This window comes from Cyrtonyx montezumae, unplaced genomic scaffold, assembly GCF_038088225.1.
Source record: "Cyrtonyx montezumae isolate F1298 unplaced genomic scaffold, pur_monq_1.0 scaffold_17, whole genome shotgun sequence".
Lineage (NCBI taxonomy): Eukaryota > Metazoa > Chordata > Aves > Galliformes > Odontophoridae > Cyrtonyx > Cyrtonyx montezumae.
In genome coordinates, this window is record NW_027071903.1 from 33,497,370 (window position 1) to 33,524,393 (window position 27,024).

Genomic DNA, 27,024 nt, shown 5'->3' on the forward strand with positions numbered 1-27,024 from the left:
CCGAGAGCGCAGGGGAGAGCAGTTGTGTCAGTTCATGTAAAAGGTTTCATCCAGCAAATGAGAGCCCGAATAAATAAATAGCTGCTGGAGAGATGGGGCTGCTCCTGCTGATCACTTAAATACCAGTCTGGGATTGTACTATTTATGTCCAAACAAATGGAGGTTAAGCACCGCTAAGGATTATAAATGACCATTTATTACCACTGTGCAAACACAGCGTGAGATCAAAGTGCTCCTGCCACTCCCTCGCCTCTCTCATTGAGCGTTTTTATCAGTTAGCTGAGAGTGGGGCAGTCTCGACTGTAGGGCTGGCTTTATTATACCCAACTGCTAAAAGCACAGGGGGAAAATCAGGTGCAAAGCCAAAGCTGCTGGGCTGGGGCTGGGCTGGGAATGCCACCGGCTCACCCGGCAGCGCTGCTGTCCGATGCCCATCACTCACTTGGGCTGGAGGCTGCTCTGAAGGCACCCAGCTGGCAGCAGGGATTCAGCAAATCAGGAGATTATCAGCACCTTCAAAATGCCGTGGCTGACCTAGGTGTGAAGCTTCACTTTTGGGCACCCGAATCCCTTAGGGGATCTTTTCTGTTGTCACTGCACCACTTGCCTTTGCCGCGGTGTGGTTTCTCATTCGTTCCTCCCTTCGCTGCGCTCTCCTTTCTCAAGGATTCACAGCTCATAAAAGGAGATTCACCATTTGGAAAGGGCAGCCCTTGAATCAGTGCCTCCCAGATTAGCAGCCCCGCTGCTTCGTGGGGCTGCTCTCCGCCCTGATGCCATTCTCTGCTCTTCCTTCCCCAGGACGCTGGTGGATGCCGCTCTCGTAGCAAAGGACACGGTTGTGTGCTGCTTTCAGAACGAAAACACCGAGTGGTGCCTGGCTGTCTGGAGGGGCTGGAGTGCCAGAGACTTTGACCTTTTCTACCAGGCCTACGAAGAGCTGGGACGGCTCGAAACCTGCATGCGAAAGAGGAGGTAGTGCTCGTGGCACTGGAAACCGAGGGCTGATGGAAGAGGGAAGCGTCCTGCCCCGAGCACGCAGCCCCACGTGGGGAGGGGATGGGGTGCACGGGGACAGCGTACTGCTGTTTTGCTGCTAAACCCAGCGGGGCTTTGGGGACAGCCCAGCAGGGGCAGGATGGGCGCTGGGCGCTCTCCTTGCAGCTGAGAGCAGGAGGTGGCTGCAGCTCAGGGAGCGAGCGAGCTATTGAATCGTGCTCCTGCAAAGTCAGTTGTAAAATAGAGCTGATACAAAGCAAAGCCGCTTGGGCTGACAGCTACTTCCTGATGGGAGAGAAGGGAGAGCTCTGTGACCAGGGGAGCCCATAAGCTGCCTTTGTTCTGCTCCTCTTTCTCTCCGTAGCTGCGCTCTGGAGTATGGGGAGCACAATAAGCTTCATTTGCCTGTGTATCTGCTCAGCTTCCGCCGCCGCAGCTTGTAGTTTGTCTTCATTAGTGGCCCAGGATGCTTTATTGGCTCTGAGTTGCACTTCTTTATCCCAAGCATGTACAGCGTTGTAAAAGGAGCCTGGCTCCGTGCCCTGTGTAAAGGTGTACAGTTTGGAGTTCTCGCTTCCTTTGTTTTTCTATTGGGAGGCACTTGTGTGACGTCCTCCGGTCCACACCCCTGCTGCAGGCTGCTACAACACACTTTGTCTCTGTAGAAAGGTATCTTCAAATAAACGGATCCCTCCCCCCCCTCGGCCCCACGTCACGGGCAGTGGGCAGCCCGGTGCCGGGCGCTGCCTTCCCCTCCAGCTCCAGGAGCCGTCCCTGAAGCTTTCCTTGGGTCGTGCATGTTGTTCTTCAACCAACATCTGGAGGAGCCACAGTGGGCTCCGCATCGCCCTGAGCCTCCCAGACACGGCTTCGTGCTCTGCTCCCCGAGCTGGGCTCTGCCCCGCAGCCCCGGCCCCGTCCCCTGGGTGGGCACAAAGCCGCCTTTGTCCCCCCGCTACTGAGCGGGAGCACCGCCCCACACACATCGTAAAGTGGAACTGCTGCTGCCGGGAAAAGGGGATCTGAGGGAGAGGGGCTGGAGCTGCTGGGAGAGCTGGTGATGCTGGGAGCGAGCGTCCCAGTGGGCGGCAGTGGGGTGGGAGTGTGGGACTGGAGCCTGAAATCGGCTTCCCAGGGCTCCTGTTCCCGTAACCCCGACGTCCGGCGCGGACACTTGACCTTCCCGTGGGCGGCTCCGTGCAATTTTGGGAATTAAAAAGTGCATTTTCAGCTAAAAATGGCACTGGGATTTCTTCCTCCAAGCCTCTTCTTTTATTTTATTTTTGGAGGGGGGGGGGCAGCAGCACCCAGCTGGGCCGTGTGCTGGACGCAGGACTGCAGCACCTGCCCTGGAGAACAGGCCCAAAGGAAACCACGACGGAGCCATCGCTGAGTGAACGGGGTTGGCGGACGCTGTCACCCGTGTTCATGGAGCAAATGGCTCTGGCAGGGGGGGTCTCGACTGGGATGGAGAAGGGGATGGGATAGGAACCTGGATGGGATGGGAATGGGAGCAGGAAGGGAGTGATGATGGACTGGCGATGGGTGTGAAGGATGGAGAAGTGAATTGGGATGGGATGGAGAAGGAAACGGAAAGAGGAAAGGCTGAGGAAGGGGATGGAAAAGGAAACGGATGGAAAGGAGGAAGGGGATGGGGGGGATAGGGGTGGGGAAGGGACCGGGTGGCTGCTGCCCTCCTGCCCAGCCCCATGCAGCTGCCTGGGGCCCACCTTGTGCTGCTGAGACGCTCCCAAATGCCACCTGCAGAGCCAAGGCCCGTGCAGCTATCAGCCATAATCTCCCGTTGGCTTTGGGTGTTCGCTTTATCGCAGCACTGCTCACATGGCTTAAACTGTGCCCTTTGCAGGAGCCCTCATTGAAAAGTCAACAAAGCACAAAGGTGTGGTTTTGATTTTTCTTTTTCGTTTTGTCTTTGTTCTCCAAGGAAACAGAGAAGTGGAGCTCCCTGCATTGGGACCCCCCCCCCCCCCCCCGGCCCTGCTTTCAGCCTGCTGGAAATGCTGGAGCTGATTCAGGGCAATTAAAGCCGAGGGTTTTATTGAATTAAAGTGTGAAGGCAAACACAGCCAGTCTGCTAGGCAGCCCCTTCTGGTTGGTTGGTGGTTTTTTTTGAAGCTAATTCCATTCTATTTTTTCACCCCACCCATAACCGTGCCTCCTGGTGGGGGGCTCTCACTGGGCCCCAGCCCATCTGCCCATGGCAAAGTGCTGTGGGACGTTTCAGATCTTCAGCGGGAAGGTGGGGTGAGGCAGACCCGGGGCTGGGGAAGGAGGGCTGAGTGGTGTTAACGAAGAAAAGCAGCGGGGTAAATTCACTCGCCACATCCTTCAGTTTCAGGACAACATCACAGAGACTCACGCTTTGTTTTCTTAATGCGGTAGCTGCATCACGACTGCTGCACAAATTCGTGGCTCAGATGTTAGCAAACCTCTCCCTGCACCAAACACACGAGGTAAGTGAGGAGCAAAGCAATCCGGCACCAGCGTGCTTGGGTGAGCACCTGAGAGCCCACGGCTTCCACCTGCTCAGCCTCCCTCACTCAGGCAGAACTGCTTTTTTCGGTATGAAATGGCTTTTTTAGAAGGCTAGAATTTATCATAGATGGCTGTAATTGAAAATATAACTCCAAAATGATCCCTTGGAAGCTGTGAGTCCATAAACGATGCGGTTAATTAAGACGTGGGGCCCCCAGAGCCGACTCCAGCCTCGATGTTAACCTCACTGTTAGTGCTCCCCGGGCCAATTTGGGAACCAAAGCTGAACTGCAGCAACCAAACAAAACCCCAGCACCAGATGGGGGGCTCGTCCTTCAAGGGCTTTTTCCACTTCCACGCATCCTGCTTTTACAGGCTGAAAGACCTCCAACATAATCATAAACTTGAATAAGCACAGTGTAAGCGTAGGGCTTTTCTGATTTTCCATCCTCTTCAGGGTCCGTATTCTTTTAGGTCTTTTCTGTAAATGCCAGTTGCTTTATTTTTCCTTTCCCTGGTGTGCAGAAACACCTCTGTCGTCCCTGGGATTCATGCTAATGGGCTTCATTTCTTGCATTAAAAGCCCCACACCAACACTGGGCAACTGTGATAAAACCAGCAGTGCTCTTACAAGTAAGCAGCCGATGCTTCCAATCATTACCTTTACCATACACAAAACACTCCTCAATTATCCTCAATTATTCAGCCTCAGCACTGTGTGTTCTACGTGTACAGGGATGTCTGCAGACATCTCCTCACGGTTGGACGAGGTGATCTTTGTGGCCTTTTCCAACCTGAATGATTCTGTGATCTCTGGGAGCAGCAGAACCACTGGAAAAAGGAACAGGAAGAAGCGGGGAAGGCAGCAGACCCAGCAGTGACACCCCCAAAGCCAAGCCCCAGGGCTCATCCCATGACCCCAGCAGCATCCCCCCGCCCCGCTGCGCCCACATTGGTGAACAGGGACAGACTGAGGAAGACGACAGCAGGAGCTCTGATTGCAAATAAAAAAAAAAAACAAAAAAACCAACTTTATTGCATCTTAGAAGCAAGTCTTTAAAAAAAAAAAAAAAAAAAGGAAAAAAAAACCAACCAATTCCATGCACTGAATCCATCCAAGTACCTACATCCTTGGGACTGTCACCAAAAAACGATGAACATCTAGAAGACATCGACTCTACACTAGCTGCAGTTCATATTCCATACACGTGTAAACAATGGTTATTTTTTTTCTACCAGAATAGCAATTGCTCCATAAGATCCCCTCCAACGTGGCAACGACCTTCGTGTCAGTTTCTCTCCTTTCTTCCACTATTCTCCACTTCCCAAAGAGTAGGCAAAGTGGGACTGAGAACAATGAGACAAAATGGTGCTGGAGGATACGATAGAAAAATATATTGTTCGCTGGTTTTTATTTTCTGTTTCTGCTGAGCAAGATATTTACAGGTAGGTGGGTCCCGATACATCACCTGCTTCAATGACAACGGCCATTCACTGCGTGAAGTCTCAGTGTAAAGGGTTCCCTTTCTGGCTTTAAGGCACTTTGTTTTGTGTGTTGGCTCTAACCTTGCTAGGTGTTCCTTTGCAGGGGTCGTCCTTCCCTCGTACTCAGCCTCCCCATCCGCAGCTCCCCTCTGAATAGCACAAAGACTCCCACAACCTTTCTGACGGCGCTCCAAAAACGGTAAAGAAATTTGGGGGGTGGGAGGTGGGGGGAAAGGAGGGAGGGGAAAAAAAGGATCCATGAAAAAAAAAAAAAACCCAAAACGTTTTAGAAAGTAATCTTTGGAGATCATTTGCTGCAATACGATGTACACTACCTTATCAGTGAGAAGATGCAATACATTCCTAATATATATATATATATATTTACACACACATATATATATATATAAAATATTAAAATGACTAACAGATATTCGAGGAAAGGTCAAGAACCTAAAACAATGGATATTAAATAAATTAAAGGTCTATCAGATACAGGAGAAAAACAAAAACAAAAACTAGTAATCGAATGTAATAATTGCTCCCATTAACATTACGTAACTGATGGAACGAGATGGACGCGGTCGGGTGCAGCACTCTGTGCAGAGCTGTGTGCAAAGTTCTCACCACGGAGCTCTCCTTGCTCTCAATGTGCTGCTGCTTCTCCACAACACGTCCTCTTCCCCTTCGGTCCCTTCGGCCTCTCTCTCTCTCTCTCAGTCTCAGCTCTGGGCAGGACAGAGGTTGAGGATAAGACACAGAATCCACCACGGATTCTCAACACGTGAGATCCGGATACGGACCGAGCAGCAAAGACAAAGCTCTCTCCTCCCGGGCTGCCCACCCGCCACGAGTGGGAGCACGTTCGTAACCCAAACCATCGGCCCTCTGGGAAACCTCCTGCCCGTCCCATGCCACACCCACTGGTTTGCTCTGACACGACAGACAAAAGAAGAACAGCCATCCTCAACACGGAGCCGCGGGCGCTCACGCGCGGCGTTTTGTCTCTCAGCTCCCAGCTGACAGAATCCAGCAATGGGAAAGGTAGGAAACAATCCTTTGTTCCTCAGGAAACTCTCATTCAAGTCAGGCGCCTGCAGCTCGCTCAGGTGACTCCGGAACGGTCGGTTGGTTGCTTGGTCTGAAGGCAAATACTGATCACAGTTTTGTTCAAAAACAAAAACACAACAACGGAAGAAAAAAAACAAAACAACCCACCAACGGCCTCGTCCAAAGTGAGCGCTTCGTAAGAAAACAACGATGATTGCTAAAATATATCCTGTGTGGTCTTTTAAAAGTGAATTATCAAAAAACATTTTCCCAAAAATAAATTAGATAATTAAAAAAAAAGTCTTTTCCAGCATAGCTGGACATTAGGCTGTCCTCACTGAGCCATTCGTATTGCTGCTTTTCCCAAAAGTGGGGTCGTTCTTTTCAAACCATATTTCAGCCAGCTGCTGCGTGGACCCATATGTGGAAGCTTTGGACCCCAAGCACATTTTATATTGTTTTGGATCAAGATTAGGGTCACAAAAAACAGGGTGATGCACGTGGACTACTCCAATTTCTTGGCTTCGGAAAGTTTTTAAGCCGGCTTGAATGACTTTGTTGAAAAGGTCGACGTCTTCGAGGCCCCAACCTTGGATGGAGACGTCAAAGCCGCCCGCCCGAAGAAGGTCGCCTTTGTAAATGCAGGTAATACCAAAGCCATAGTTCCTCCAGAAACCCGTTTTCTGGGTGAAGGCAAAATGATTGTCACTAGGAACCTTTCCACTATACACAATCTTTGGATCGTACTGGCTAAAAATGATGGGGAAGTATACTTGTTGACCCAAAACCGTATTGGCTCGACACCTCTGGAGGAATTCTGTGGTAAACACTAAGTCAACATCGCAGAAGAAAAGTAAAGTCTCGTTCTGGAACTGAGAGGATCCGACTTCCAGAGCCAGCGCCCTCGAGAACTCCCCGGACACGGGTAAAACCTGCATGTCAGCCTTGGGGTATTTGGAGCGGTATTCTCTCATCAGGTCAATTTGTTTTGCTTTGTCAGGGTTGGAGTTGGAATTGAAGAGCAGGACAACCAGCTTGACGTTCTGGTTGGGAATGAGGCACGTCTTCTCAAAATTCCCCATGAACCTCGCAAACATATCAAAACGTCCAGAGAGAGGAATCAGGATGTTGATCTTCTGGTCTTTGAGTTCCTTCCTCTCTACTCTGGATCTGCTGAGCTGGAAGGGAACGAACATCTTCAGCGAGTTGGAGAGGAAAGACAAGGACCCAGAATCCTGGTTGATTTTGCTGGCCAGCTCTTTGGCGTCCATCTCTTCGTGCTCCATGAACTGGATCTTGCTGAAGGTCTGCTGCAAGTACGCGTGCCTCCTGACGGGGACGGTCATCTTCTTCCCCTTGTGTTTTTTGTAAAGCAGCAACAAGTCAAGCACGTACTCTGCGCCGTACATCGGGTTTACCCTGCGATAGCCATACTGTATCTCCTTGAAATCGATGATCCTCCCCCTGGTCTTAGCGTTCGCGTTGATCATCTCCATGACCTGCATCACGATGTCATCCAGCGCTTCCCGCTGGGACGAGTCCATCCCCCTGCGGGGGGGCTGCCCGTCGGCACCCGAGTACAGGTACTTGCCCGTAAGGAACTCCCATTCCAGGATCTCCTCCCGGTGCCGGGGCTGGAACCGCATGAAGGAGGGCGGCATGCCCAGCTGCAGGTCCTCTTTGTGCACTTCTGTATTGCTGTATTTGCTCATCAGGACAATTTCTCGGTGCAGCTGCACGGTCCGGTGACGTAGCTCTGCTATCTTGCGGCTCAGCATGTAGCTGTGCAGTCTGTACTGGTAGGGGGGGTTCTTGTTTGGGTGCAACGTTATAGCTCTGTGTATCTTGCTGTTCCTCAGGTCTCTGATGTAGCCTTTTTTGTTCTGCTCATAGTTTTCATAAAACAGCTGCTGCATCTGGAAGAGAGGAAGGACAGGTTAGCGTCTGCTGAGCTGTGCTGAGCCTCAGTCCCGTGGGGACGAGATGCCCCCGGCTTGCAGGGCTGAGTAAGCTGCTCGTGGCTTCAGGCACAGGTCGTAGCAATGCCAGCTGCTGGTCAGGGAAATTAAGAGGATTATTTGTTGTAAAACAATGTAAGAAACATCTACCGTGGATCAGGGATTACCACTGCCCATCCCACAGATACCAAGCCAACAGGGATCCTGAGCTCATTTGTTCCCAACAGCACAGCATCACCAAGAAAAAAGCCACCAGACATGCAGTATGCGACTCTTTGCTATGCTCCTGCTTCCCGTGGGCTTTAAGAAGAAGAAGAATAAAAACAATCAAAAGAACACCAGATATAGTAAGTGTGGTGGCAGTTGTTTTTCCATTACGCCCAAATGCTGTTCAGGTATGAAAGCCACACACTGCACTACGGACTATAGGCAGGAAAACATGGTCAGGATGCTAAGTATGAAACTCAGGCACTGCTCTGACATACAGACATGATGAAAAGGCAGCAGCTCCCCTGTCATCTGAGAATGTCAGTGGAAAACGTGAGCGCCTGAGACTGCAGCAGCTCCCGAAGGTGTGTAGCACGGGGTGCGTGTGTATGAGAGAATAAAAGGATCCTTCCGATGGAAATTGCTGTGACACAGTCGATGAAGTACATATTAGGAGGCTATAACAGCAGCAAAGGGCTAAGGCCCAACATCCAAACAAAGACTCAAATCTGACCACCACTAAGTAGAGCACTCGAAGGAAGACCACGTGGCCAGAAGGCTGTCTTACACAGCACAAGTGATGCCTCCACCAGCTGCCCCGCCCCAGGAGCTCTGTTTTTGAGGCCTTCAGCTGCATTTTTCCCATTACTGTGGACAGACAGTGAATCTCAGGGATCAGCTCACACCTGGATTCAATTGTCACTGGCGAAACAAACCAGATGTGCGCATACTTCGACCTGAAGCTTGGCATCTCAGCAGCAAGGAGCCCTCTGCTGGGGGGGACAACACCACCGCCTGCACTGCTTCCTCCATCAGTAGCACCCACCTGCTGCCCACTGGTAAGGGCTCGAGCAGACCTCCCATCACACCCACAGAGGGTCAGAGCCTAAGTGTGCATGACTTATTAAGAGAGCAGCCAAGCATAGTGTATTTTACCAACTCCACTGATCCACGATGTATATAGCACGAGAAGTATTTAATACAGCTGGAGATTGCACTGACATTTTTAACTCCACTACAACTGTAGGCACAGGCTTTCTGAAGAGCATTAGATAAACACTCTTAAAACATGTAATTAGGCAACTATTATTTTAAGGGAAGTTAACAATAGGATTTAATTTCAAATGTTGTTTTCAATTTATACAATAACAAAATCAAGACCACGCAGCCTGGACGTGTTTCTTGCCCAACTGCCATCTTGGGCATTCAGAATTAGCTGCAAGAGGAAACCATGAAAACAGAATGACTTTTTAGGTTACACAACAAAGTTTTAATAGGATACTGATGGGTAGGAAAAACGTTACGAAACTCCCCCTTGGAAGTACAGATAGGGATCCGCAGAAAACCATCCTGAAGGAAATTAACGTGGGTACTTGGAGATGGCCTGACGTGCGGGAATCATCTCTTATGTTCACTTCTGGATGCTCCATCAAACCTCCTACCTCTTCTGAAATCTGGCTCACTTGGAAACCTGAAGATCTCTGCATGATTTCAGCAGTGCTTCAACCCAGAGCAATTTAGAACAGAAACATCTGCCAGAGGCCACCCTGCCCCAGCCAAAGAGACAGCGACCAGACGTGCACGCAGCCCTGCATGGGGCAGGGCCAGCACTCAGTGCTCTCCCCAGGAAACCTCCTCCCTTCTGGCATCTCACTTGCCCCCTGGGAGCTGTGGCCTCATCTCCATGCACGAGCAGCACACCATGGGGAAGCAGGGCACTAGAAGGGTTAACCCATCCCCTACAGCGGGCACAGTTCACAAACTGCTTTCCTACAAGCCGGGTCCTCAGATTTTGAGTCCTGAGCTCAAATCACCTCAGCTCTGCTTCCTGCTGCAGTCCCTGGGCTCCATCACTACCAAGGGCACCGTCCAACCGTGCGCTCCTACTTCATTTGGGTCCCAAACACCACCTATTACCTCAGGTATCTCTCGCGTAGACACTGGTGGGCAGGAGAAGATGGCAGAGCAAGGAATCCGCGTGATGCGTGTGCTCCTCCCACCAGGCTCACCCACGGCAGTGACACGAGCCCACGTGCAGCCATCTCGCCCCGGCGTTACGTGCTGGCTTTCACACGGCCGTGACGAGCCTCCTGCTAGCTGAACTCCTGCAAACTGCCTTCGGGGAAACAGGTTTCAATATGAGGGTGTTTTTTTTTTAAAAAGGACCTTTCACGGATATTAATTTTGCAATGATTATATTCTAAGCATGCTTTATTCTAGCGCAGAGCACTGAGAGCACAGGGATACAAAGAAGAGCTACTCTTTATTGACCACTATTTACTCTAGACCTGTTGAAGCCTTAAAAACCCTAATGTTCCCCAAACCATTAGAGACTGAATGTTTAAACTGTGGTACAGCTGTTGTGGGCACTCCTGGCTCGCCTCCAAAAGACCAAACTGAAAGAGAGAGTGTTATGTTCTTCATTTTAAATGAAGAAGTCTTTTGCAGGCCAAAAAAAAGTGTACTGGAGAAAATGGACTTAAAAAATAAGAGCAGTTTATGCAGAAACTGGCCTGCAGCCACGGATTAGCCCCTGAGGGCTTTCTCTCACAGCTCCAGATTGTACTGGCACAGCCCGGAAAACACGGCCCTACAAGTCTCACAAAAATCGTGGACAAGACATGTTGTATGGCAGGCCTCGAAATGCCCGAGATGGGCTTCAAGTACAAAGCCAAAACGATCTCAAGAAATGGGGAAGCTGGCTAACGTCGCTCAGCGGGGAGCACCTCACTGTGAGGTTGTCAGCTCAATTGCTTCTCCTTCCCCGACACCCAGTGGATGGGCTGCCTCACCCACGAGCCCCGTGCACCCCTCTGTGTCCTCTCAAGGCACTGGAGAACACACGCCGAGGATCTGAGGCAGGATTCAGCAACCTCAAGGTCATCGAACTCCCACGGCATCTGCGAACTGGAAGAGTTGCTGCTGGAGTTTAATCTTTTGCTAGCAATACCAAGTCACTGTTTAATTAAACAACTGACCTTTTCCCTGTGCTTTCTCATGTAAGAAGAATAAGCTTAAAATGACCTATTCAAGTAGAGCGTCTCAATCCAAGTGGCCTTTAAAGCACAGAATCATAGCGTGGCTTGGGTTGGAAGAAACCTCAAAGATCATCTAGTTCCAGCTCCCATGTAGTCCTAACTTGGCAACGGGAAGGAGAAAACCTGCACAAATTAATCTGTCTTCAAAACTGGCACTGTATACCTCTGATCTTGTGCGTGATGGCCTTTGTTACCCCAAATCTACAGATGGGAGCAACCTACATGCTTGGAAAATGACTGAGATCCTCCTGCCATGATGCTGAGGAGAACCTCCCCACTTCTACCCCTACATGAAATATCCCTGATCTAAACTAAGATAAGGGTCCTGGCCCACTTCATTGGGAAGCAAGCCAGCCTTCCTTAGGTCTCCCTGCGTTTGGATAAGGGGACAACCAAACCAGACCCAATCTGCTGAGGAGGAGGAGTGCCATCACAGGCAACTCTCCCAAGTTAGTGCTGCTCACCTCATACAGTGTCCTCCCCTTGGGTGTATCTGTATATGTATAAACCAGAATCTGACCAGAGAGCCTTTGGCACCTTAGGAGAAATCAGGTAGAAATGAATGTGCCGTCTGGGGATACCGAGACACAACAGCACAAACCTGAGGAGATCCGGCTGCAACTGCGGGCCGTGCTTCCAAAAAGGCTCTGATTTAACATCAACAAACACAAACAAAACACCACTAACCATTAACAAATGTTCCATCCCGCGGCTGACAGAGAAAGCAGAACATCCAAGGTGCTAATAACTAATTATCGCGGCTATTGCTTCGGGAAGCGTGCTCAGCATTTGTTTCCAGTGTCATTTGCACGTTACGAGGCCTGGCGAAAGCCGCCGTTCTGCACATGGCTCCGGCCCGGGGGGGAATGATTCAGTTCTCCCTGCCCCGCAGACACGGACTGCCAGAGCCGGGGATGAGGCCAAATTGCTTTCCCACCAAACACACTGCGTCGTGGGACTTCTCGTCCTTGTCAACTCCTCACTTGCAGACTCGGCGGTACGGGCAGAGGACAAGAACTTGGTTTTCATCACGACTTTCAACAGGCCCACGAAAGAAGCAGGCACGGCCGTGGAAGCAGCCTGGGTCTGCTCTTCCTCATGTGAAACATGACCCCGGGAGGGCAGCTTGTTGGAGATGATGAGCAGAAAGCTTCTGACACCCCGGCAAATGCTTCTTGGATGCTGGAAATGAAAAGAAGGGACTACAGAAGAAAAGACCTCTTCTGGAGCGCCGCGTGATTTTCCACCATATGTTTTCAAGAGGCAGTAATGTAATCATTTAGAAATACTTTTGTTCGTGGCATTCAGAGATTGCTGCTTGGGAGCTACTTTCCACACGCAGTGATTTTGTAAGGAGCCCTTTTGCTCCCCAAATGCTTGGCAAGGCCGCCACGAGCTGCTGTCACAGGGCAGGACAGAAACCCTCTGCTCAGAGGGGCCTGTGCCAACACATCCAGGCATCACCCAGCACCACCAGCAAAGCTTCCCAGAGCAACATGTGCCATTCCCTTGGGAGGTGCACAGTGCCCAGGTAATGTGGGACAACACCGTGGCAGTAGGGCCAGGCTGAAGGACAACGCCAAAGCAGTGCAAAGCCCTAAGCCTTCCTGAGCCTTCACAGGATTACAGTGAGTTTAATTAGGTGAAGATTTGGCCTCACGATAGGCACGGCAGCAGCTCCTCCCTGGGTGTACCAGTGAGGTGGGGGTGAGTTTTAAATACCAGGATTTATTTTCAAGATGTTTGGCACTCCCAGCCCAGGCAGCGCTGCTTTAGATGAGGGATCCTGCTGCCTTTCCTTATGGCAGCACTCGCTGTTTCTGATCCCTTGTGAAGATTTGTGGCAGGAATAGATCTTTTGGAAAGAGGGGAGCTGGGAACACTGAGCAGAAGCACCAGGACAGAGCCAAGCACCGAGCTGCAGTGCCAGCAGAGCTCCCAACGTGCCGCAGCATCTTCCATCACTGCCTTTAGAAATCCGCCTGCTCTTTGCTCTCCTGAGGACTGATGGCAACGCCACTGCTTGGCCAGCACCTCATGGAAACTGAAAAATCTGGTGGTTTATTAGCTAGCGAGCCCTCCCACAGCTGCCACAGCAGCAGCCCCTGGGGGTGCAGCCAGGCGAGGCGCTGCAGGAAAGTCAGCATTTGGGAGACCCTTTCCAAACCTTATCCCTTCCTACACCAGGAGCTCGCTCCACCATCCTTCCTCAGGAAAAGGGGACTGGAAAGAACATCACAGCTTTTTCCTGATAGCAGCCGCACCGTCCCATGCTGTTTTAGCATCCATGATGTGCGCTGCTCATTTCCGTGGTCCTTTTCCAACGTCCCCCAATGGGTTCTTCGCTCTCGCTCCTGCTTTTCAGCAGAGCCACTGCTTCTGGAGCCTGTTTGGAGGCCATCGACGAGGCATGGCCTCACCCACCAGCTCATTTTGCAAAGGGAGCAGCGTGGGATGAGGATCTCCAGGGCTGGCTGCAGCCAGGCAGCATTGTTCTGAAGCGTGCATTTGAGCCGTGCGCATGCTGCCCTGCCAAAAGAATTGTTTAATAATTGCTCAGAGGAGGGGAGGGAAATAAAGCCACAAAGTCTTGTTTCATGTGGAGAAGCCACATGTTTCTGTCGAGCCGTGAGGATGCTACAGCTGAGCCCAGGCCTGGGAATTACGCAGCTTCAGAGGGAGTGATGGCAAAGAACAGAGTTTGGTAATGCTGCGCTGCACACATCATTTCCACAACGAGATGCCACGATTGCAAAACGCAGAGGTTTTGTGCCTGTGTCATGACCACACAGGACTTCAAGCCTGCCCACCATCCTGTGCTGAGCCTAAAAGCAAACTCTGTTCTTTGTCCCATCACTGGGAAGCCGGTGTGCGCTGCCTAAATTAGACGTGGCACTGCCAAAACTGCAGTGAGTCTCTGCTACCTACGATACAAACAATACACAGACCTACGTGGTTTGGTTGTACAAGATACGGTCATCCAGGGGATAGCAGAGGTCTCTCGCCCACCCAGGGGGATTATGAGCTCTCACAAATCTGACTTTCTTGCCCTGAGTGTCAAAAGCTCCATTCATTCTGTAGTAATCAGTCTAACTACAAAGGTCACCTATTTTTATTACTTGCACAAGTAACAACGTATTTAAAATGAGCCATGATTTAGGAGAAGGCCTCTATAAACCAACAGAGCCCTTTGGATGGGGCTCATGGGATGGGTCCCCCTCTGGATAGGACTCATGGGGTGGGTCCCACACCCATACGGAGGGGAAGCTGCGCATGCACTGCTCTGGGACCAGCCCATTCCTCTGCTGTTTCATATACACTCTGAGCCACAAGGAAGGCAACATCCTTCTGTGCAGCCCCAGCCTTCATTGTCCTCCTGTCAGTGGAACAACTTTCTCATTATTAAAACGAGCTGTCAGGCAGACTGGCATTTCCCCCCTCATGGTATCCAAGTTAGCCTGTTCGTTCAAATATGGTTAAAGACTTCACATAGTGTTGCTGGCTAACTGTATATGGTCTGAGGTTTTCTGGAAGCTTGCTGTCTGGCACAGTCTGGAGAAGTAACAAACAGCACAGCACAGCACTGCAGCACAAGGCTGAGTGCCTCTGGCATTACACAGCTCTCCGTTGCACACCCCTGGGACTGCTCAAAGGCTGTGTGAGATGTGGGCTCACCTCTGGGCTGCTCGACCCCTGCTGTCAGATACTGTCTGCAGCCCTGCTTGGACATGGAAAATATTCAGCTGCTGCTTCTGTAATGATTTCAATTAATGCAGGTGTGGAAAGTGACAAATGCAGTTACGCTGCATGCCACTGGAAAGGAAAAAAACCTTACTGCTTCCAATTTCCCCAAGCTTCGTAAAGGATTTCCTACTCCTACAGCACACCAAACTCTGTCAACCATCACCACACGCCCATGCAGGGCTTTTTGTCCCATCCTGTGGTTTCTTTTGCTCCTCTGCTTGTGATCCATAGGACTTCTCATTCTGCTGGTCATGCCCAAGCAGTTTTGGGGGCACGGACCCACTCCCAAGCTGTCCCTTGCCCCTTGTCCCCCTGCACCTGGCCAGTGCTCGCTTCCCCTTCCCTCCCCTTGGAGGCTGCAGCTCCTCTGGATGTGGAAACCACACCACTTCAAGGAATTTTCACATCCCCATGCGTGACATCCCCCTGCCCCAGCACTGCTTTTCCCTGGAGCAGAACATGGGCAGTGGGAGGAGCAGGGAGACACGGAGATCAGAGCAGTCTGACCACGAGGCCGGGTCCCATCGCCCTGGGGAAAGGACATTGCTGAGAAAGCAGAAGCAGTGCTTGCCAACAGATGGAGAAGGCTGTCGGAGGGAGCAGCCCCACTCACCAGACAGCGATGCCTTGTCTCCTTATGACCCATTTTCAGTTGTTGATCGAGGACGTTTCAGGGATTTGATTCATGAATAGCAAATGCTTTATATGCCAGGTCTGCCAAAAAGCCTTCTCCTTGCTGCAGTAAGGCAGGGCCGCTTTGAAGCAGCTCCTGAAGTAGGACAATTTACAGCCTGACAGCTTAAAGCTGCATTGAGAAGGGCCACGTTTCCTTGGGGCGCAGTAAATGGCCGTGGTTCAGATGCAGCTATTGGCCAGGAGGGCAGGGTGCATGGATGGGGACAGTGTTCTTCTGCCATCCCACGGCGGCACGTCCACGGGGAGCCAGAGCCCTTCAATGGGGCTTTCAGTGGGACACACAGACACCCAGCACCTCTCTGTCCAGTTTTCCCTTGGGACACGTCCCCCAGGACCCCCTCTCCTCACTCCCAGCCGCTCTGCCCCTCACCGTGGTGTTTTCCACATGGCAGTGCCAGCAGGCAGGCACTGGCCGTGCTCCCATCGCACCGTGCCTCGATGTGGGCACCAAACAAAACCCACCCACCCGCAGCAGATGTTGGGAACCTGTCTGCCCATCTTCAGCTGTGCTCTTGGAGCTGGCCTCCTGTCAAACACCCGAGGGCATGGCTTTAGTTTTTCTTTTTAAGGCGGCAGCAATACATTCAAAGTATTATTTTTCTTACGCTTGGAGAAGGCAGAGCTACACCTGGTCCAGAATACACAGCAGAGAGCAACATCCCTGTGTCTCAGAGGGAAGCTAGATCTCTTTACTTGTGAGACAGCTGCTTCCTACTTGCCTGTGTCATTCACAAGTACCACAGGAACACTGGTAATAACCTGGCCAAATCTGCTCTTCTTTAGCAAGCAGCCCAAAGACAGAATCTCTGCTTTCCTCCACTGCCACGTTTGTTTCTACAGAACCTGAAGCCAGAAGGACACAGAGACAGTCCCTGGGATGCTCTGCTCTCTGTGCAAACAGCTGGCCGTTGTGATATTTCACACAGATAGGAAAAAAAAAGAGGAGTAAAGGATGTGCGAAGATGGAGAGGGCACAGTAAGGAACCAAGACAGACACGTGTGCACATGTCATCTTCCAGCATTTCTTATGCAAGATCCCCCTTTTGGGTACGTCGTGTCCCAAAAAAAAAAAACCAGAAACTCAAACCCAAACCATAACAGCAGTCTGTGTTGTGCAAAGAAGAAAGATGGAACACATTATGCTAACCTTAAAACGTAGCTTGGGGGCCTGGTGCATCACGGGCTGTTTAGTATTAGCAGTATCCAGAAAAGCACTGAAAAATGCGTCGCAGGATATTGAAGAAATCTATATCCGGATATTAAAACTAGTATTCAGTAAAGTGCTGGGAGTGGCTACTGCAATATGGTCAGACCACAAGCTTAATGAAGCCTAGGAAATAAAGCACCAAGACTAATTGGAAACACGTCAAAAGAAATCGCATACAAACTCCTCTAAATCCACTAAATCAGAAAGGATTCTTCTCAGCCTGACGCGGGATGGTGAGGAGACAACAGGCACACGTGATTTATGTAAGATGCTGTCCACTGCTTTACGCTGATTTTCAACACATGACAGTGCCTACTCTTGAGCTCTGGGATTTCACACTCACCAGCTTTCCAAGAAAGGTTTTACAGCTGGAACTGGGCCGACGTGCCCAGCCAGGTGGCACGGTGCCTACCGCCTTCCTGCTGCCCAAAGCCCTGTCCCTGCAGCACAGAGCTCCAGGCCGTGAGCCTCCAACACTGCCCCTGTGCCCCTCAGCAGATCACAAAACCACTGAGGTTGGAAAAGCCCTCTGAGATCCCCCAGTCCAACACAGCCCACCCCCACCGTGCCTGCTGCCCGTGGCCCTCAGTGCCACATTCCCACAGACCTGGGATACCCTCAGGGATGGTATCCCCTCCACCCCCTGGGCAGCCTGTGCAGCACTGCTCATTCCAAGTTGAAATTTCTCCTAATATCCAACTGGATCCTCCCTGGCACAGCTCGAGGTCATCACCTCCCACCCCACTGCTGCTAACCAGGAGCAGAGGCCAACCCACAGCTCAGCACATCCTCCCAGGGATTGCAGAGAACACCGAGGTGTTCCCTGAGCTCCTCTTCTGCGACTGAGCCACCGCAGAGGGCTCCTCTCCTCTCCACTTGGAATAGGCAAAGAACCCACCTGTCCCATCAACACCGCCTCCTCTGTTTTGTCTAAGAGCTGAAACGCACCAGGGAAGTAAAAGAATCCAACAACATCAAAAAGCACACATCAATAAACAAAATCATCCCACCCCATCCAAAGCACTCCTCTGATCTTCGCCCTGCAGACAGCTCCCACTCGGTACTGGGGCTGGGAATGGTCTCCCAAGGGCACTGCTCACCCAGCTGGGCTGCTCTGGTTGTGTCATGCAGAGCACCCCACAGATGGTGGGGCAGTCCGTGGCAAAGAGAGAGGCAGTGGTTGATCGGAGTACTGAGAACTAAGCTGTGCTTCCTGAAAAAACAAGGGAGAGATCAATCTGCCCACAGAAAGAGTTATAAATCCACGCCACGCAGAATTCAGACCAAAGTATGTAATCAGGACATAAGAAATGGAGCTTAATACTCAGAGGGAAGCCACAGCTCTGGAAGGCGTTTAAAGGAATATTTCCATTTTCCTAGGTACTATGTCAGGGTCTTGGCCAGACATTTTTGATTGCCCTGGACTAAAAATACAGTCCCAATTTCAGGAGACGGGAATTTCAGAAGCATGACAAAACATGAAAGGTAATAGCAGCGTGCCACAGAGCTATTTTACTATATTATCTAACACCTCAAAAGGGGAGATTAGCTCACAGCACAAACATCCCAGTTCACCCCATGTTTTGGCCCTGGCATCCAAAGAGCAGCAGGAAAAGCCGTGCTGGTGGCAGGGAGCAGAACAGGGGATGCAGCGTGGGATGAACAAGTTCACCTTGAGGAAAGCCAATGGAGGGCAACACCAAGGGCTTCAGCTAGAGCTCTGCACAGCTGTGCACTGCCACCATCCTGCACACACATCACTGCTCTGTAAAACCAGTCTGAATCCTGAGGGCAGTCTTCAGGCAGCAATTAGACCCAGCATGTAAAGCGCAGCGCTGCAAAACGGAGGACTCACTTCAGACAAGATTGGATCCATTGTAGTTTGAATGTTGGTTCACTAGAACTGTACAGGCTGCTGTGAAAGCCAGCCAGCCAGGGAGACTGCCTCCAGAATACGAGGTGTCACTGGTCAAACGTATCCTCGTTAGATGGTGGGCAAGTGATATTTATTTAAAGCGTTACGTGCTATGAATTAAACATTCATTTTGTATCACCCAGTAAAATATCTGAACCTCACGTTGGCAGCTGTGCAAATCCTGCCCCGGCTGCATTCACGACTTACTGTACTTCCTTTGATTTTTGCAACGCCTCTCTTCTCGTTTGAAGAGAAAAACCTAGAAGTCAAGATCATCAGAATTGTTTAGGTTTGTGTGTCAGCCCACGCTGCATAAAACGAAGATGAAAGCAGATCACCCCTCGAGACATCTTCTTCATCAAGGTCGCAGATGGGATTACAGCGTGATAATTAGCACATTCCACGACTTGGCAACCCCATCCTGGAAGGAAGGTTCTGAATGAACTGGGAACACAGCCCTTCCCACTCCCGGCGTGGTGGTTAAATGGGGACCAACTAAACACAGGGACCCTCGTGCCCCTGGAGACCTGACCACTAACTCCTGTCCCCCACGAGAGATGGAGGCTTGCATGTTTTGGCCAGGTGCCCCGCAGGTTCTCTGCTCAAGGTGGCTGAAGCTGGAGAGAACAGGCTGCTGGTAATCTTTACCCGGTCTGAGAAGTATTTTGGCACCGTTTTAGCAGGATTGCAAGACTTATTCCATTTCAAACGCTCTTTGGACCATAACGCAGAGCAAGACTGCCGCGTGTCACTGCTTCGCTGAGGCAGCATTAGGAATGTGCCACTTTTTCCACCCCTGAGCAGACCTGGAGGGCAGAATTCACCTTTCCTGCCCAAGGGGTGGTGAGTGCAGACGTCAAACTGGTTGGTACAAGAACTCCAACAATGAAAGCTGAAATTGGAGCTGCTGACATCTACTTCTGTCGGGCACAGCGAGTTCGGAAGGCAGAGCCATGCTGCAGCCAGGTGCACTGAGGGACTGCTGAGGGCATGCAGCGTGGGTTAGGATGGGGCAGGAGTCACGGAGGGTGAGATGGTCCTAGAGATCACAAGAACGGGAAAGAAAGAGGGGCTGCAAGCACAGGTACTGAGATTTAGTACCTTTTCTTTAATTCAATTGGGCAGTAGCTTAAGAAGAAAAGGTATTTGCAAAGGCCAAGCCACAATTTGAATGCTAGGCGTGGTGAGGTACCTTACCTGACAAGAGGGGAATGGCATTTTGTTAGTGACCTGCAGGCACTGAGACCAGCACACCTCACTGCTGAAGTTGCCAAACCTTGGAACAGCTCCTCTAAAATGCACTTGGTATGCAAGATAGGACACTGCTGCCCAACTACTCAGACTTCAAAATGAGACAGAGAAAAAAAAAAAAGCTTTTTTAGAATATGCTTTAGATCAAGTTTCTGGGAGCTGCTGCATGGCTTCTGTGCCCAGAGCATCCCTGCTGCTCAGCTGCAAGCACCCTGCCTGGACCAGAAACCTGCAAATCCTCCATGTAGCTGCAAGTAAATGCCTTTATCTTGTTTTGCACACACACACCACAAACCCCTGGCACTGAATTGATATTTTAGGGACCGTGGCAGCAGTCCCCCAAGATGAGGCTTGCTCTCACTGTATGTATCTGTGGTAGCAAAGGGAGAAGGGGATCCGAGGGGCTTGAGAATGGCTTCAGAGCATTTCACATCACAGCCCCTTCCTGCAGCACCGTGCCTGGCTGGCTGTCACAGCAGGGTGCCACAGTAATTCCTGCCCCAGGACAGATGGTGGAATAAGCCCTTCCCCTGCAGTGTATGCCTCCCTCAGGTCCACTTAAGCACCTCTCCTCTAATCAGTCACCCCTGGAGAAGCTCAGAAATGAGCTTAGCAAAACTAGAGCAGGCTAAAATTCTTCCGCTAACACAGAGACACCTGAAACACAACAAGCAACATCCAACGAGCCTGAAACCCAAGCACAGCCTGCTTCTGCTTCCCCATCCTCACACCCCGGGGTTGGTGGGGCCGCCAGGGGCCGTGCCAGCTCCCTGCAGAGCAGCAGCACCAGCATGGGCACCAGCGAGTGCTGCACCTCGTGGAAAAACCATCGGTGGAGGCTGTGCAAAGCCAAGCAGGGGGAAAGCAGCCGCCCCAGCAACGTGGACGGGCGACAGAGCTGCAAGGACACAGTATTCCTCCAGACACCAGCCAGGCCCAGGCGTGCATTTTATGCCGCTTCGGTCACACCACCGGTTTGGAGCAATCCGAGCCTCAGCCGCAGCGGAACTCGGAGCTAAGCTGTGGGCACGAGAAGCGCTTTGGGATTAAGCAGCTTTTTGCTTTCCTCCAACTATTACCCTGGGTGGAGCACAGCAGCTGGTCCAGACATCCCTGAAAGGCAGTGCTGCGAGCACAGCTGCGTCCTCTGAGCTGTGCCACAGCCGCAGACTGAAGAAAGCTGTTAAGATTTTGCAAGAGCGATGCATCGGGCAGGTTGGCTTGGGGTGCAGATCCCCACCCTGTCCCAGTAATGCTAGAAAGGCACTGCGTTCCCACACCCTAAGCGGGGAGACAAGGAGAACCATAATTCACGACAGCAAAAGGCTCACAGCAAGAACCTGAGTCAGTGCAGTGCACCAAAACTCAGCTAACTGCCAGTAAAACGCAGCCTGGTTTGGGGCCAGGGAAAATCTGTGCCATTCTGGTTCACTTGCGAAGGCTGAGCCTGGGAAATGGGGAGCAGCAGGCTTGGGTCGGGAGGAAGGGATGAGGGAAGGGAGCAGGACTGCTGGCAGCAGCCACAAATACGCTCATACAGAAAGGAGATGAAAAGCTTTACTTAAAGGACCAACGTCAGCTCGGTGTATTTCTGAGGGCTCACCAAGTCCCACCGGCACAGAGCAGCCCGAAGGAGCTCTGCAGCCGTGGGATTTCACGGCTCTTTGTCGGCCCTGCTCCACTTCCAGGACAGCAGAGCACGCTTATAGAGCTGCTGTGAAACAAACCCTGATCAGAGCAATCAGCACTACCCCAGTTCTGCCTCTTCCCATCCCCAGCACTGCACAGCCACCAGGGCACTCCTCCAGGGAACCGAGAGCTGCGAGCAAGGTGCGGGCCCTCAAAACACAACGCTGCCAGCTCCTCTGCAATGCAAGATATAAAAAACCCTCTGCAGCCTTTTGTTCTGTGACATATTTTTATGACTGGCAAAACCATTATACTTGAGGTTTTCTTATTTTATCTCTGCGTTTGGTTTCTTTTTTTTTCTTTTGGTAATCAAAACAGCGATGGTTTATTATATGCTTTGAGGTTTCCTGCACACAAAAAGAGAAAAAAAAAAGAAAAAGAAAAGGCTGTGCTGCTATTCCTGTCTCTAATTCATCCCTTTTGCTGTGGGCAAGACATCAGATCATACCCAGCAATTTCATTTGCCTCCCATTTACCAAAAATGAGCACTGTGGCTGCTGGCGATGTGCAGGGTTGGTAGCAGCACACCCACTGCACCAGCAGCGCCTGGCAGCTGCAGCTCCTCTTCATTGAAGGAGGAAAGCAACCAGGGCTAAAAAGCCTCCCTGATAAACTACTGAACACACACAGCCAAAGGGGCTTCAGGCTGAGCAGCTGAGGAATGCCATCCCATTTGTTATCTGACGCATCTCCCTCTTTGCTGGGACACGTGTCCAAAGGTGGAAGCTATGAGATCAATGCCTGAAGATATACTTATTTCTAACAAAAGAGATGGAAAGGGAGGGAACCCCCTACACTAGTATATGTGGTGAAAAATATAGCCAGGATCCTCCACTCAGCTCATCCTGATGACAAATCCCCCAGTACAGAGCAGCTCAGCATCCTCCTCGAGCCATCCTCCGTACGGGATCGGCAGAGGACCACGCTCATTTGCATGCACAGAACAATGGAGAAATGAATGGAGATGACTGCGATTCACAGCCTTGTGGCTTCATCAGCGGAAAGGTCAAACAAATTAAGGCTGTGAATTCTGGGCAGAGATTTCAAGCTGGCTCTCTAACACTTGCGACACGAGGGAATAATTAGAAGACATCCATCAGCCCCACTTCCGTCAGAAAGGCAGTTTCTGTTAACATGGCGATGAGCTGGCCTCTGCATAGCTCGATCTGCTCTCAGATTACGGGCAATTATCTCTCCTCAAACATTTTGTCACTCGGAGCAGGGCCATGCCGAGCACATGGAGTAGAGATCCCATACAGAAAGAACCCCACAGGGGCAGCTGAGCCACCGAGAGCCACCACGACCCCTGCAACACGGGGGAGGAGGGAACAGCCCCGTGCTAACACAGCTCCAGGTATTCCCCCCCAAAAAAGCATGGGATTTCCTCGCTGAGCACAGGAACCCACAGCAGTTCCCTGCTCGTGCAGCTACAAAGCCCTGCTCAAATGCTCAGTGCTTTGGGAGGATCATCCCACTGATCCACTGGGGGACAGCAGCGCTGCCCTCACCCCGTTTTCCCACTTTGCATCTGTGTCCCTTTTCCCTCCATTTCTTTTATTCCCTTTGAAATGCAAGCTCTGAGTTAGCTGAAGCTCCACTACCTAGGAATGGCACCAAGAGAAAAATAAAACAGACTTCTCTGCTCTGTCCCTCAGCCTTTGGAAATAAAAACGGTTTGGCTGCCAAAGAAAAGAGAGAGCTACACCCATGTAAAGCTCTCACTTAGGAAGAATTAATACAGCCAACTGGGTTGGGTGGACTGCCAGCGAACTACAGTATAAAGAGAGAAAAAGAAGAGCAGAAGCCCAAGGCCTGTCCTCTCCCATCAGACTCGCTCCAGTTTCTGCCTTCTGCCGGGTTCCTGTCCGGAGGGAAATCCTCCGTCACCTCTGTCTAGACTGCTCACCTGGTTTGCTTTTGGAAACACAACTGCTAAAAACGCACAGTGTCGGAAGGCAGAGATGCCAACGTCCTGCCCTGGGAGCCTTCAAAGCACAGAAGCTAGAAAGCATACGCAGGCTGTGCTCCATACACTGGCACTGCTGTATCTACGTGCCTCTGCAGCACCGAGCACAGTGAGAATCCCCAGTGTGTGCTCCCCTGCGGACCACCGAGTGCTCCCATCTGCCTTCTGTGTGGGGAGAAGCTGCTCGTGCAGCTCCTAGCGTGACTCCACAAACTCCTGTGGAGAAGTCCTTTAACCTCTCTGATGATCATTAGCAGTAATTAAGCGCCGACGGTGCACAAGACAAAAATAAGAGGTTAATGAGAAGGGAGTGATTTTCCTTTTTGAACAAGCACCCGGCTGGGGAAGGGAACCAGGAGGAGTGAGTGAGTGGGCCGGCTGGGGGGCTACAGGGACGGTACGTGGGGACATTACAAACCCTCAGCACACATTCTGCAAGCCAGGCACAGCTGGTGAGCTCATTGAGGCCTGGGAGCATCCCTCCAGCACTACACCAGGCAGTGAGTTTGTACTGGGAAGAAACAGGATTCTCCACACTGCGTGTAATCCTCTTCGGCAACACGGCCTGGATGAGGCCCGCTGAAACGCATCACTCGCAACTGAAAGCACGCCCAGTGCTTTCTTTTTTTTCCGCTTTAAGAACAAATTCAGCTCCTTTCCTCCCCCTTCCCGATCGTGAAGCTTCGAGCCCTGAATAACAGCGACGGGGAGGAATTCGCCCACACACTCCGTCCTGAGGCTCTGAGCAAACCAGGACATCTCAAAAACGCCCCGAATTCCCAAGCAGAGCTCTGACTCGCTTATCACACTGCCCGAGAAGCCGCTGGGGACGATGGGTCTGCGTGCCGGCGGCTCAAGCACCGCACGCTGTTGCTCAACGTTGCCCTGCTTTTTTTTTCCCCGTCTCCTTCAGAAAAAGGGCAGGCAGCTGTTCCAGCAGACAGCTCCCGGATTTCCCTCGACGTGCGTCAGCGCTGCGATGCACGCTCCTTCCCAATCTGGCGGCCATCCTTCAGACAGAAGGAAGTAAGACAGTGGTCATATCTAAGCTACCGACAATCTTGGCCCCGCGCTGCGAAGCGAGCCAGACAGACGGCTTTCTGTGCTCACACACTCCAAAAATGAACCTCCAAAAGCCACGGGGTTGGATGGAACACTTGAAGCCAGGCGGTCGAAATGAAAGCCAAAGCAGAACGGCACTGCCAACGCAGCTCTGCTGTGCCATTCCACAGGCAGAAAGGTCTCGCTGATGCTTCAATTAAGCCATCGTTAGCGAAATGGACCGCAGGAAGATGCTGACCGCATGGTGAGCCCCCAAGCTTTCTGCCTGTCTACAAACATATTCTCTTCAGTATCTTTTAATAGGGCAAATTCACCCTCACGTCAAGCAAAACCGGTCATATTCTATGGGGGAAGAGCTTACCCCATGGGTCAAGAGGAGAGAAGTGGCTGTGGGTCTGTGCTGACTAGGGAAGAAGCCAGGCCCCACATCTCCCCTCCGTAACTCTAAGTGGAACCACTCTGCCCCACGCAGTGCTCTGAGAGGGCAAACCCACACCTCTGCAAGGACTTCCTTCTCGCTGTGGATGTGTCCCACGTGCTGCTGGGCTGCTGAGAAATGCCTCTTAACCAAACACACGCTAAAGAGTTTTTGCCAGGACTGCCTACAGTATCTATGTCACAGGGGAAAACAAGTTCTGCTTCATTTCCTCGCCACCTCCAGCCTAAAAACCCATCCCAGATAACAACATCCCAAAGCTGTCCCCATTGCAGGGAACGTGCCTCGCTTCAGCCCTTCACGCACCAGTTCCTGCCTGGCACACTTTCAGACCAGGATTTTAAAATCCTTTTCTTTTAACCTAAGGAGTGCAATTCCTGTTTTAATAGAGCGTACCACTAAACCCACCGTAACCACAGCTGCATTCAACGGCAGCAATGGCTGCAGCAGCAGCGACGTGGTCGTGTGGTGACAGCCCAGATGTTTCCCGTCCAATGCCTCCCCCCAGTGCCTCCCCCCACCCTCACGGCATTACTCACTCGGACATCGGGAACAAAGCCACATTCAGGCTCAGATCAGCTTTTGTTTGCCTCGGAGAGCAGGGGAGGACAGCTGCTGTGTGCTCTGCCCTGAGGTTTGGGGGAGCTCTCCTGCAGGGCTGCGGAGGGGATGAAGGTCTCTCGGCCCCTGCTCGATGTGGGCACAGCGAGGTGTTTGTCCCACAAGCCCACAGCCACCCTTCCTGCAGCTCTGGCAGCTGTCAGATGGACCCTCAGCTCCTTCCTCGCCAGCAAAAACAAGTGCAGCTCCCTCGGCTTCTCTCTGGAGGATGTCTGGGACTCAAAGGTCCCTGGCCATCTCGGTGGGCTTCTGCTAAACCCTTTCCAGTTTCCCCAGGACTCTTCTGAGCTCAGAAGAAAATGGGTGCATCCCACTAACACCAAGCAGAGGGGCATACGAGCTTCCTTCCTGCTGTCTCCACAGGCAGGTAATAAACACCTTGCATTGATTGCAATTAAGACTCACACATGTGCCCACCACTGCTCCAGGTCCTTCACAGCCAGTACTAACACAGGAGTTATTCTCTCCACAGGCAGAACTTCACGTATTTCCTACTAAACCACACGTTTGTTAGCCCAACTGTGGGCCCACTGAAGTTCTCACATATCCTCCGGGTAAAATGTGTTCAAAATATGTTCCCTGTGTGATCCTTCCTGCCTGAAAGGACACCACCCTACATGCTAAATCAGAGAATCACAGAATGGCTTGGGTTGGAAGAGACCTTAAAGACCATGCAGCTTCAATGACACTCCTCAATCCACATTCCCCATTTAAAAAGAGATAAACGCAGAGATACCTCCATAAAAGTCTGGGTAATGTGGTGCTTCCCTGTCTTGTAGGTGACACTGAAGATGCAAAAGTATTGTGACCATGTTCACTGGTATGTCTGCCCCAAATCTGTGTCGTTTCCTCAAGACAAACGGTAAAGGTATTAAACGTATGCAACAGTTCATTTGGGAACATTTTCACTCTTAGATTATATACAAATCAGCCCTTACGCAACTGGAGAAAAGCAGGGCACTTTAATCCATCATGTTTCTCTCCCCTGCAGACAGGCATTTAATCACCAGAAGATAAAACACAGCATCCGGAAAAACCACTTAAATGATCGGATTTTGCAAGCAAAGCCCTCATCTTCCTTACAGTTTCCATTACTTTAGGAAAAGAGAGAAAAAAAAATACAGTGGAGCCCTTTTGAGAACAGCTGCTCCCACTAAGGGGGATGTAAGGAGCCACCTTCCCACCTCACACCCTTTGTGAAGAG

General features: G+C 51.3%; 2 protein-coding genes across 2 annotated transcripts in view; one reads left to right on the forward strand and one right to left on the reverse strand.

Moving 5' to 3' along the window:
• Positions 1–1,606, forward strand: part of LRRK1 (leucine rich repeat kinase 1) — a 65,012-nt gene extending 63,406 nt beyond the window's left edge. Inside the window, exon 33 of the mRNA XM_065734035.1 lies at positions 802–1,606. Within this exon, the coding sequence (XP_065590107.1) occupies positions 802–979 (178 nt within the window). The 3' untranslated portion in view covers positions 980–1,606. The remainder of the gene's footprint in view (positions 1–801) is intronic.
• Positions 1,607–5,993: 4,387 nt separating this feature from the next.
• Positions 5,994–27,024, reverse strand: part of CHSY1 (chondroitin sulfate synthase 1) — a 57,411-nt gene continuing 36,380 nt past the window's right edge. The window contains exon 3 of the mRNA XM_065734055.1: positions 5,994–7,946. Within this exon, the coding sequence (XP_065590127.1) occupies positions 6,354–7,946 (1,593 nt within the window). The 3' untranslated portion in view covers positions 5,994–6,353. The remainder of the gene's footprint in view (positions 7,947–27,024) is intronic.